This window comes from Hydra vulgaris, chromosome 10, assembly GCF_038396675.1.
Source record: "Hydra vulgaris chromosome 10, alternate assembly HydraT2T_AEP".
NCBI lineage: Eukaryota > Metazoa > Cnidaria > Hydrozoa > Anthoathecata > Hydridae > Hydra > Hydra vulgaris.
Genome location: NC_088929.1, coordinates 29,086,209 through 29,099,721, shown reverse-complemented (window position 1 = coordinate 29,099,721; position 13,513 = coordinate 29,086,209). Strand labels below are relative to the sequence as shown.

The 13,513-nt window shown below is 30.4% G+C and overlaps 2 protein-coding genes across 2 annotated transcripts; both read left to right on the top strand.

Annotated features, from left to right (window-relative positions):
• Positions 1-6,989: 6,989 nt before the first annotated feature.
• Positions 6,990-7,556, top strand: LOC136086256 (uncharacterized). The gene has a single exon (XM_065808541.1). The coding sequence runs from the start codon at positions 6,990-6,992 to the stop codon at positions 7,554-7,556; it is 567 nt and encodes a 188-aa protein (XP_065664613.1).
• Positions 7,557-10,714: 3,158 nt separating this feature from the next.
• Positions 10,715-11,863, top strand: LOC100212103 (15-hydroxyprostaglandin dehydrogenase [NAD(+)]). Its single transcript, XM_065807725.1, has 3 exons — positions 10,715-11,092; positions 11,170-11,385; positions 11,499-11,863. The coding sequence occupies exons 1-3, from the start codon at positions 10,769-10,771 to the stop codon at positions 11,763-11,765; spliced, it is 807 nt and encodes a 268-aa protein (XP_065663797.1). The 5' UTR covers positions 10,715-10,768; the 3' UTR covers positions 11,766-11,863.
• The last annotated feature ends 1,650 nt before the right edge of the window (positions 11,864-13,513 follow it).

Below are 13,513 nucleotides of genomic sequence, written 5' to 3'. Positions count from 1 at the left end.
CCGTTTTATGTATAGAAAAAATGTAAAACAATCCGGCTTTAACAGCACATCGTCTGATTGTTCGGTCCAATACAGGCAGCTCTAATTGCTTTTGTATCTTGACTGATGATATCCAGGAATCCTTCTTGACGGATCTGACGATCATAGAATTCTCTCTAGAAGTGGTGGAACGCGGTCTTCCACCTTTGTTATCTGCTGCCAACTTCCCCGTAGAACTATATTTGGAACATAGTCTTGATACGGTCCATTTATTCACGCGATATTTATCACAAAAACTTTTTTGTAAAATTCTACTTACGTAATCGCCAATAATTTTCTTTCTTAGTTCCAATCCAAGACTGTCGGGAGCCATTTTTGCACTTGAAGTCATAAAAACAATAAAAATAAATAATCACGCTTCTCAAGGCTTACCGTGTTACATTTACCTTGTGATGATACAATAATGCTTTGTGGAACACAACGTCTTGGTTGGATGTGAACTGTATTGATGTAATGAAACACTTGTTGTATTTCACTTCTTGTATTGATGTTCTTCGATAAAATACTTTGATAAAACTCACTTCGATAAACTGTCTTGATAATACTGACTGATTGACTTCCATATACTGACTGAATGACATGTCGATTTACATGTCTCTTATATAGTAAAATGAACCTGTGTGAACCTGATCTGGAAGATTCTAGATGCTTCTTTTCGATGCTTCTGGAAGCTTCTGGATGCGTCTGGATGCTTCTGAATATTTCTAGATGCTACTGGATGCTTCCAGATGCTTCTTCTGGAAACTTCTGGAAGCTTCTGCATGCTTCTGGAAACTTCCTTTAATTATTAAAAAACTTCCGTGACGTTGACACGGACCAGACTTAAGAAAATGAAACAAACCAAAAAAGTTGCACTTGTTTTGTCCGCTGCAAAATGGCACTTGTCAACGAAATTCTGCCTGTGTGCTGTCACCTGTCAGCTGATTGCCCATGTCATGGCATGCTATGAAACCAGACTCCTGAACTGTGGTAGTATAGTTCGTTTCGTTTTTATGACATGTAAAATTAGGAACACTTTTTAGCATTGTTCGATGTTGGTTGCAAATGTTTTGTCCAATACTGTATGTATCACAGATATAACTTACGCATGTTTCGCTCTACTAAAATTGTTTTTTATACTCCGGTGTTGGTCCGGTGTGGTCCGGTGCAGTATTCGGTTACACCGCCCTACAATATAGGGAAATATGGTTTAAGAATAGAAGTTATGTAAGAAGTATAATGCATGGAAGTGATGCAAGTACCACATAAGCTATCTTATATTGCAAAGACCAATTGTAATGTCAATTATCAATGAGTAAGTTAAACAATATATTTAAAATTTGAATTCTTCTTTACTTTAATGTTTATTAAAAAATCTTTTTTAGGTTATTTTAGAAAAATGAAGTGTGCTATTATGCACTTTATTAATGACAACTCAGTAGCAATTATATAATGATGATTTATCATCGAGTCGGTATTTAAATTAACGATTCAAAGATAAAAATTAAAGTTGAATTAACTTAGGACTAATATATTATTATCTAAAATAACAAGTACTTTATTTTTTGTTTAATTAGCAAATTATGAAAAGCTTGTCAAAGTTTAAAACAAGAGGGAAACCTCGAATCTTGATGAAGATCATGATAATATATGTCAAAAAAGCGCAGAAAAAGTTATTCATCATACGATGAAGAACATATTTAGGAAAGTAACACAACGTTTATATGTCCGATTGTTCCTCCAAGACTGACAAACTTTTTAGTTAAATCAACTTTTTAACCTAACAAGCTTACAGTTCATTCCAGACATAGAAATACCAAAAGTACGGCTGAACTATTGCAGGCGACAGTATCCAAAATAATTTTAAGTAAGTTCAAATTTTTTCTTCTGAATAAAACAATGAATTCATTAGGTAAATTTTTGAGAATAAAACAATGAATTCATTAGGTAAATAAGTTTTATATTAAAATATTTTACAATAAATCAATTTTCATGATTATTTTTCAGTTAATTATAATTATTTAATTAAAGCTATAATTACATCTCTTTTAATTAATATATTATTGTTAATTTGTTTTTTTATGTATTATATTATGTTGTTTTGTTTTTGATTAATAAATAGCATTATGAAAAACCTTCCATACTACATATGTGTTTAATATATATATATATATATATATATATATATATATATATATATATATATATATATATATATATATATATATATATATATATATATATATATATATATATATATATATATATATATATATTATATGCAGATTTAGAATGCAATGCTTAATGCAACATAACTCAGCATAAAAATTGTAACTCTTTGTAAAATTTTCACAGTAACTCAACATAAAAATTGCGATACTTTGTTTTAAGACACCAAATCTTCCTCATGATTGCATACAAGAACTAACAGACTTTGATAAGAATCTGAAAAAAAATAGCACTTTCAAAATATTAGTATGTCATTTGCATAATTTTTATATTAGACTTTTTTTTAATTTTGCCTGTATTGAAAATTGTTATATTCTTAAAGATTAACTTAAATTAGATAGTATTTGAAAATTATAAAATTTTATTAGCAATGAAACAGTTTTAAAACATTATACGTTTTTAACTTTTAAAGAGTCTAACTAGAGATAAACAATTAATATCAAGATTAATATCGCTTAATCATATTAAATGCATCGAATGATGTTAATCAAGGTTAATCATTTTGCTTAAATTGAAGGAACGAATATTTTAGATACAACATGCAGGTTATTGAAAACAATTTTCTCAAAAGGGCAGATCTTTGCAGTTAAACTTGCTGGGAGGAATGCAAAGGTTGGAATCGGCAACTTAAAAATAACTTTTCTTATCGTCAGTAAGTCATACACAATCATAACTCAACTTAACTTGGTATTTAACAACTATGAGAATTATTTGGTTCATTAAAAAAAAAAAAATTATGATACTAATTGATGATAGGTGAATGTTACGAAAGTGGCTCCCGACGTTCGTCTGCCACCTCGTTAACCGTAAACAATGATTTACCGTCGACCGTTAAAAAATCATGTAAAAAAAATTTGACCGTTATAAAAGGTATAATAAAAAAGATGTTATCTATTTAATGAAGCGTAACAAAAGATATGTAAAAGATGAAAGATATTAATATACTATTATAAATGGAAACAAAAAACAAACCATTACAACAATTTGAAACTACATCAAGTGTGGCAGTAATAAAACCACTGGGTTTTTATATTTGTGATAAAATATGGAATTAAAAAAAACATTGTAAATTATTTTTTTATGATATATTATAATAAAATTATTTTCCAATTTAATTGATTCCGTTAGAAATTCCTCCTGAAATAGCTCCGCCCAAAACAGCTTTTCCTACGGTAGGTAAAAGAGCTGGAACAAGACGGGATGCAACTGCAGCTAATAAAGGTAAAAAATTTCCTCGCATTTGTCTTTTTCTACCTTTTCCTTTTAATGGTGGTAAATAGACTCTTCCTTTTCCTCTTCTTTCACCTGCTTCTTGCAAGGGAGGTAAAAATACTCTTCCTCTTCCTCTTTTTTTTCGCATTTGTGATTAATAATAATAAAAAAAATACAATTAACGTGGTATAAGAGAAGATAATAAAGTTGGGGCTACAAGTGCTGCTTACAATGGTAGAAATTTACCGCGCATTCGTCTTCTTAAACATTTTCTACCTGCACCTTTAATGGGAGCTAAATAAACTTTTCCTCTTCTTCTTTTTCTATGCATTACGTTGAGTTTAAGCTTAGATAAAGTTTTTTTATATTGTAGATACATTAAGATGTTTTTTAACATATGTAAATTTGCTCATTTGAATTTGTTCTTTATGTTAATTTGTTAGAATGCTAAATAACCAGGAGGAGCAATTTTAGATAAAAGTCTGAATTGAGGTGAAATGTTGTATAAGTATACAGCAGAAAGTGTTTTTAGGAAATCACCCGGATTTTTTTTTACGCTTTTTTTTCATTTTTTTGCTTTTTTTTTGCACGCAAAACAGCAAAATTTTTTACCCATTACGTTGTTGTTGTAGATAATTGAGCGCGTAACCCCCTACATCCGATTTAAGTAATCATTTTGCAAAATTTTTAACTCGAGTTATAAATTTTCCTCTACCTCTATGTCCTTGATGTCTAGGACGATGTCCATTTCTTCTAGTACGTCTACAAGCCATAAAAAAGAATTAAATAAAAAAAACAAGTTTTGATTTTTAGAATTTTTAAGAAATAAATAGTTGTATGCTTATAAAAAATACAGTTCAAACACAGTTAATTTAACTAAAATATAAATGATCTGTAGTCAATTGTGATGTTTTAAATTTGTTAGGAACGTATGCCTAACCTTCGTCATCTCCTGTTCCGGTTTGAACTACTTAAGCTGAATATTGAAGGTACATTGTGAGCAAACCTCTAAATTGTTCTAAAAATTGTACGTTAATTTGAAACGAATTATTTCCTGCAATAATAGCGGGAGGTTTGTTGTTGACATCATTGTAATCGCTTGTTATATCAATGACTAAAGGTTCTGTTATATTACTTGTACTAAATTAAAGTGATGGACTTTTAAGAAAAGTGTCGTCGTCAGTGGTATAAAAATCAGCAAAATTATTAATATTTAAAGTAGAAGGTGTGTTTCCTTTACACCATGAAACATAACTTCTCCAAACAAGATTTTGATTGTCGACTTTAGTCATATCAAATTCGACTGTGTCGCCTAGCGAATTAACAAATGTTCTTCTAAAAATATAAAGAGTCACTTTTTTAATAATATTACATGCAATTTCAGCCGGTGTTAAACAATTTTTGTTTAAATGATCGCTTTCGTTTTTTGAAGTGACTGAAAATATAATACAATGAGGTACAATATCTGCTGTTTTTATATTTCCTAAATTAACAGTCACTTCGGTGACATTTTCTACATTAGTAACAATTTGTTCGTAATAAGCAAAACGTAGTAATGTACAAGCTTCGTCTTTTTTACTGTTAATGTATAAAGATTTTTCTAATGGTAAACTCGGTTTTATTCTATACGTGTTAAAAGAAATCATAGGATTTTTAACAGCTAAACCCACGTTGGCAAGTGCTGTCACGTCAGCATTAGCATAAGGTCTTATATATATAATTGATTCATATCATTTTCAATGTAAAATTTCATTCTAAATTGTTTATTTTTTCATAATAGTTTTTAATTTGAAAAAATTCACATAATAAACTCAAGGGTACTCTAAATTTACAACCTTTATCTCCAGCCAATTGTGCGTTATATTTTGTTTTTAGAAATGTTTGATATTCGGCAGGTAACACAGTGGCCGGTGCTGTTGCATTCGCGGGTTTAATTAAACCGTTAGAGTCGTTCGATTGCATAAGAGCTTTTGTTTCGGCATAACTAGCGTTATTAGCGAGATCGTCGACTTCTACTAATCCTAAAGTCGAGTTAATGATTTCTTGTCTAAATCTTTTTAAATAACTTTTTTTTATAAGTAGTGACTTAAAACGATCAAAGGCACGATTTGCACGATTTTACATGTAGTATTATTTTTTTGATAATTGGGATACATTTTTATATTTTTGATTACACTTTGAATAAGGTTTGCTGCTACACATACTTTTCCTAATAAAGCATCGTCAGTTCCTGCTACAAATTTTGTTTGTGTGCTCAAGTTTTTATAAAGAAATAAATCAAAATCGAATATATAATCTTGTGGATTAGTCCATTCGTTTAATTGTGTTGTAAAAGTAATTAAATTGGCTAAATCTGAAGTGAGATCGTAAGAAAACTTTTGATAATTCACAGCTATAACTTCATCTTGAGGTTGAGCTGTTTGAAAACCAGGATATTTTTCATATAAAATAGTATTATATTCCGCACTTATATTACCGCTTGTTGCTTCTTGTAATATACGATTTTCATCTTCGGCTTTTGCTAAAACGTCTTCAATAGTAACATGTCCGTCCGGACATGTTACTATTGGATGTGACTATCTGGACATGTTACTATTTAACGTCTGGACATGTTACTATTGAACGTCTGGACATGTTACTATATGAACGGTTACCATCGCTCGCTCTCATATATTTAGCTGTTGAAGCCATTTAAAAAAAAAAAAAAACTATAAACAATACACTTTTTTTCTATTTATTCATCTTCCGAGTCTGAAGTGTTTTTTTTAAATGGTAATTTTTTGCTTTTAACGTCTTTTTAAGTTCAAGTGTAACCAAGTTCAATTAAACTTTTTTTATTTAATTTTTTTTTCTTTTTTTCATTGGTATTCTGTATAAGAGAACTCGATAAAATAGCTCTTTGTTGAATAATGCAGTTTCTGCATAAACCGTGAATAGCGTCTATTGCGTTTACTTCTTTAATACATTGAGAACATATGCGTGATGGAACAACGATTTTATATTTTTGGTTTTTTTCCAACAGTTTCTTCTTCTTCTGAACTTTCGCTTTCTTGGCATTTTCTAAGCAAGCGTTTCTTTCCTCTCCCAATTAAAGCGTTATAAGTTCTAGGGTGCAGTGTTCGTTTTTTATGTATAAAAACATATATTTTACCGTGTTTTCAATAATGTCTTTTTCTCATATTTAAAAAATTTTATTTCTTTGTTTTTTATGATCAACAGAAGTCCAACAAAATGATAAATCGGTTTACCCACTCGTCCTAAACCTCGATTTTGTTTGTTATTTTTATACTTGGTTTTTGTTCTTCTTTAACATACGAGTCCTTTTCTACAAATTTGATGCTTTACTTTTTTTAATTTGCAACACACTTTTTTAATATGCAACACTCTTAACAATTATTTTCAATCAGTTTTAAAAATCGAGCCGCTAGGACCTCTTCCAGCATTCAACCTTCATTCCACAAGCATACACCACACTCGCATCATACGAATCCGTTAAAGAAAAACTTTCAGACCTGAACAAAACCAAATCAATGGGCTTTGACGGTATTCACCCTCGCGTTCTGAAATACTGTGCTGCAGGCTTTGCTACCCCACTAACAGTTATATTCTCTGAATTGCTTGAAGCTGGTGAAGTACCATTTCAATGGAAGAAAGCTGAAATAACTCCCATCTTCAAAAAAGGCTGCAAGTCGAACCCCTTAAACTATCGACCTATCTCACGTACTTCTGTTCCTTGCAAGGTCATGGAAAGCCTTGTACACAGACACATAACTGACCACTTGAACAAAAATAAACTCATCAGCTCTGCTCAAGACGGGTTCCAAAAGAGAAAAGGTTGCGTCACAAACCTACTCGAAACTTACGACATCCTGACCGTAGCTGCCCGCAAAGGTTATCCAACCGATATCATATTTACAGACTTTGCAAAAGCATTCGACAAAGTTCCGCATAGACGCTTGCTACACAAGCTGAAATCTTACGGAGTATACGACAACTTGTACAAATGGATCGAGAGCTGGCTGACTGAACGCCAACAACGCGTAACCATTGGAAACAATAAATCCGATTGGAAAACAGTCTCTAGCGGTGTGCCATAAGGATCTGCTCTTGGACCACTCCTTTTCCTTATCTACATTAACGATCCGCCAGAAAAAATGCAACACCACTTTAAAATGTATGCAGGTGACTGTAAAATAATCGGAGTTATCGAATCGAATCATGACATCATAAAGCCGACATCAACGAAGCTGTGAAGTGGTCGCACACCTGGCTCATGTCTTTTAATGTTGTCAAGTGCAAAGTCATGCACACTGGGCGCAACAAAAACAAAATATCAACTGCAACTTATACAATGAACAACCTAGTAGGCCAACCGCACCAGCTATCATGTACATCACCTGAACGAGACCTAGGCGTTGTTATGACTAACGATTTGAAAGTTAAAAAACAAGTCTGCACGGCTGCATCAGCTGGCAATCGAATACTTGGCAGACTCAAGAAGGCTTTTAGAGTTCGAGGTTCTGCATTATGGCGCACACTGTACACTTCATACGTGCGCCTACACCTTAAATTTGCAGTACAAGCCTGGTCACCATTTCTTGCTCAAGACATAGCCAAGCTCGAGCAAGTTCAACGCCGAGCCACAAAACATATTGCCACTTTAAAACACCTGCCGTACCTAACAACACTCAGAGACTAGCAAGCCTTAACCTAACAACACTAACCGAACGACGTGAAAGAGGAGACCTAATTGAGCAATACAAAATTATAAACAAAATTGACAAAGTTAACTTCCAGGTCCCTCAATTTCAACCAAACATCGAGGTCTCAAAGTACAGCCTTCTTCCGCGTGGACACACAAAACAATTAAAGGCAGAATTTGTTAGAAATTGCGTTGAAAGAAACAACTTCATCACCAATCGTATAATCAAACCATGGAATGCTTTAAACCAAAAAGCAGTGGACTCAAAGAACTTAAACACTTTTAAATATGAGCTTTCTTGCTCCAGCATCTTCACTTAAGATATAATTGTAAAACTGTTTTCATCACAGAGTGGCCTGGTGCGCCACTCTTTGCCAACATTGTGTAAATTTTGTTGACTATGAATTAAACAAAACAAAAAACAAAACAATTTATTTTTACGTCTTCTACGTCTTATTATTCTTAATCCGCTAATATTAGGATTAGTTAAATTGTTTTCATCAAAAGAACTTTTATCAAGAGTATCAGCGAGTGCTTTAAATTTCTTAAAGTTTACATTTTAAGCCTTTTTATAAATTATCAACTTCATTTTATACTTGAAGATTAAAAACATCAGGAGTTCGATGTAACCTTATTTTTTAATAACAAAATCATAAATTAAATGAACCATTTGCTATATGAGATTACATGCATGTTTGATATGAAAAATGTTTATTAAATTTTTTAAAAATTTTATGACCACATACGGTCTCAACTATAACACATATATAAACAATATGATAAACAAAAAATAATACCAATACTTAATTTGGTCAATGTACTGCCTTATAAATGTATAAGACAATATAATTTATCAACCTATTACAAATGGCATTTCTTAAAAATATTTAAAGATCTTTTTTCGCCATATAAAATTATAAGTAAATAAGATTTTAAACTTTGCGTTATAAAATTAGAAAATAATTAGTTTGATACTGTCAAACTACAACAAAATTATAGAATATTAAAGAGGTATCATTTAAAGTTTTTAGTTAATTTTTTTTATAGATAATCGAATTACAAATTACTTCATTCCAAGCCAAAAGATTTGATTTTCAGAAGCTCGGCCCCGGGTATATGATGATCATTTAACAAGGTTTCACCAAGAAAACATCCCCTGGCCTAAAGTTTCTCTCAACGACATAATTTGTAAAAAAAGCAATTTGTTTGCACAACCATCTAGAATCATAAGGCACAAAAAATCAATAGTTTTTTACAAATATTAAATTTAAACCGTTAAATTATAATGTACGGTATTTTAATATGGGAAAGTGTTTCCCATGTTAAGATTTCCGTACTTCGATATGAGTTTCTTAGTTACAAAAAATATAACGTTGCGTTCTAATTTTTTTTTATTGATAATTGACATTAAAATTTCCCAATTAAAAATTCAATGTCTTTATGGTAATTTTTTATTTGCAAAAACTGAAAAACAATTAAGCAATACTGATCCAGATCAGCCCATTTTCTATCATAGAGATATTTTTAACATGGAGATCTTTCTGAAAATATTGAGCTGTTTGAAGTATATATTAATCTGGAAGGATTAGCTTGTATTGATTTTAAATAACTGATGGTTCTTTTTTAAAGCTTTTAGATTATTAAGGTGCATCTTTTTTATTGATTCCATTTATGAAGACAATCTTAGCTAAAGAAAAAAAAAAACATTTTTTAAAATATACTAGTTTGTTATTGTCTTGATTATCTCCCTCAATACTTTAAGTAAAATTATTTTATTCAGACTTTGATTTTTTAAATGTTTTTGTTTGATCATAAAAGACAGTTTAAAAGTTTAACTTTTCGTAAATATAATTAAATAACAATGACATAAACCAGTAGAGTGTTAAAAAACACACCCTTTAACACACCCTGTGTTAAGATATGAAAATCAGTTAAAAAAGTTGTAGTTAGAGATATGGCTTCAGAATCAAAAGGTCTAATGTTTAATGCCAGCACTTTTTTTTGTTTGAGGTGTTCTTTAAGTCAGACAAACTTTTACTTGACCGTGCTTTTAAATAAATGCTCTTTTTAATTGTTTCGAGCTTCAAAGCGTAACAGGTATTCTAATGTGTAAAATCAATTATAACAACATATTTGAATTAAGTTCGTAAATCTAATAAAATATTTTTTTTATCGTATTTGAATTAATTAAATGTTGTACAGTCTGGTTACTTCATACGTCTTACAAGTTTATAAAAGATTATCTAAAACTATAGAGAAAATAGTTTTGTATAACTTTTTTTTATATATAAATATTTTTTATATGTTAATCGCAAAAACTATGGTTCTAAATAAATAATAATTTCGATCACGAAAATTGAAATTAACTATACAATTTGAAAATATACACGCAAAAGATTTTAAAGATACAATCTTCCTGTTGTCACTAACACCATGAAAAAGTACGTGTTGTTATCGGAAGTTTTTAAGTATTACACAAATCCGAGATTGTTAAAAAAAGGAAAAGGAAAGTTTTCTGATTTTATTTTTTACCTAAGTTTTAAATACAAATGGTTTGTTTGACATATTGATTTTAACAAAAATCTCTTTTAAGATATTTTTTAAGAAATGAGTATATTAAACAAGATGTTTTTGATTACTGGCGGAGCACAAGGTCTGGGAAAAGGTTTTGCTCTAGCTGTATTGAAACGCGGTGGCAAAGTGATACTTGTAGATATTCAAAAAGAAATTGGCGAAGAAACGGAAAATGAATTCAACAAAACCTATCCAGGTCAGTCCGTTTTCTACCATGGAGATATTTCTGATAAATTCATGATGAATTATATTTGGGAGGACGGTGAAAAAAAACTTAACGGAAAAATTTCCGTGCTTGTTAACAACGCTGGAGTTTATTGCCCCTCCAACTTTATTAAAACTATGGAAATAAACCTCGTAAGATTTTGTTTTTCTAATTAGTTTTTTAAATATTATTATTCCTTACACTATGCATATGAACTTTGTTGATCCAGATATCTCTTATGCAAACAACTTATATTTCTTTGGAGAAGATGAGTATTAAAAATGGCGGCAATGGTGGTACTATCATTAACATCGCTTCTTCTGCTGGTTTATCACAAGAAGTAATGTTATTAATTCATCCTAATCCCATCGAAACGATACCTTATTGTGTTTCCAAATCAGCTGCAATAACGTTTACAAAGTCTTTGGCACTCTCCAATATACTGGTAATACGACTAAAAAAAACTTATTGTATGTTGTCTATAATGTTTTTTGCTCAGCTCATATAACTAAATTAGAGTTTTGTTCAAATGATTTTCTTGATTTTTTTAAATTATAGGAAAATGATGGCGTCAAAGTTGCTGCAATATGTCCCAACGCTGTTGATACTCCATTAGTAACGGGAAACAAAACACTTGTTAATATGTTGAAATCTTTAGACGTTGCTTTATTGTCCGTAGAAAAAGTAGCTGACGACTTTATTCAACTTTTAGAAGATTTGCACAATAATAGAGCAAAAAGCGGAGATATTTTATTGGTAGGACAAGTAGCGAAATACGTCAACACCCCACAATATGAGCTACCTGACACGTCCGGAAAAATCTAAAAATGAAATATTGGAAACTATAAGTAAAATAGTTATTTAAAGAAAACTGTTTTAAGGATTCAGAATGATGTTTAAATTAAAATATCATTATATACAAACCTTTTTTGTTTTCTTTTTGTTTTTTTTATTTTTTTTACAATAGTTTGATATTCAAATAGTTTGAGTTATTCAGTTAATAGTCGATTATAGAATTTAGTTGTGTGTTAATTTTCAAATCAAACCGATCCCTAAGACTATCGAAACATTTATCCATGACCACATAGAAAATTTAATATTTAAATACAAGTTACATCCAAGTATTTTTGCGATTAAGAATTTAATTAGAAATTCGATACCCTTTTCTTTCCAACATACAACCGTCAAAAAGGTATCTAACCATATTTCTACACTAAATAAATCTGAAGCACAACAAAAGGACGGTATACCAACTAGAATAATCGAAAACAACCTTATTATTTTTTCTGATTTTATATGTAAAGACTAAAATTACGCTATTTCAAGCAACATTTTTCCAGACCTATTAAAAAAAGCTGATATTACTCCAACACACAAAAAAAGGCTTCAAAGCAGGTAAAAGCAACTACAGGCCGGTCAGTACTCTATCCAACCTATCTAAGGTATATAAAAGATATATGTATGAGAATATATGTCTAGCTTCTTTAATACAGTTTTATCCAGACATCAATACGGTTTTTGTAAGGTTGTAGTGTTCACTAATGTTTGATTGCAATGATCGAAAAATGGAGAAAAGGCTTAGATCACAATCTATGCTTTGGCGCTTTACTAACTGATCTCTTTAAAGCCTTTGATTGCATATACCATGCGCTACTAATCGCCAAACTAGATACCTATGGTTGTAGTTGAAATAGTTTAATGTTTATATCTTCCTACCTAATGAATAAAAAACAAAGAGCAAGAATAAATGATGAATTTAGCTGTTACACTGATATACTTTACGGAGTTCCGCAAGGTTCGATTCTTGTGCATCTGTTATTTAACATCTTTGATTGTGATTTATTTTCTTCTTTCCTGAAGTTAAAGTTGCTAGATATGGAGATGACAATACTCCATTCTGCACAAGAAAACTAATATAAATAAATTTAGCACTAGAGCAACTGGAAACTATATAGTGCCGTTGAAAAAAAGAAAATTATCCCAATTCTCTATAGCATATCGTGGTCCTTACCTGTATAACAAAATAATACCAAAAATTCTCAATATCTCTCCTGAAAAATATAAATTCCTTAAAAGCTAATTTTAAAAAACTCGTCTTCGATAAAAGTAATTATATGTATTATATATATTAGGGTGTTTCATATTTTATCAATTTTTGAAATTGAACTTGTGAATCGACTTATAAATTGACCATTTATATGAAAATAAGTTTGAGCAAAAAAAAAAAAAGTATGTATATATCATTTTTAGGGTCCCCGCCAGTTTGATTTTGGGTAAAAATGTTGGGTGTTTTAAACGCCTGGCGGGTACCTTGAAATTTATCCTATGAAATTTTTTATTATTTTAAATAATGTATGATGGATTGAATATTAATCACATAAAAGAAGTAAGTTGAAAAAATTAAGAAACTATTCTACAAAATCTTCTGAAATTAGTTAAATTTTTTTTTTCTATACAAAGATCTATTTTATAACTCGGTGGCGTATTTTATAACTCGGACGCGTATCTGAATTTTTTCAAAATGCTCTTTTATGTAATTAATATTCAATCCAAAGTATATTATTTAAAAGAAT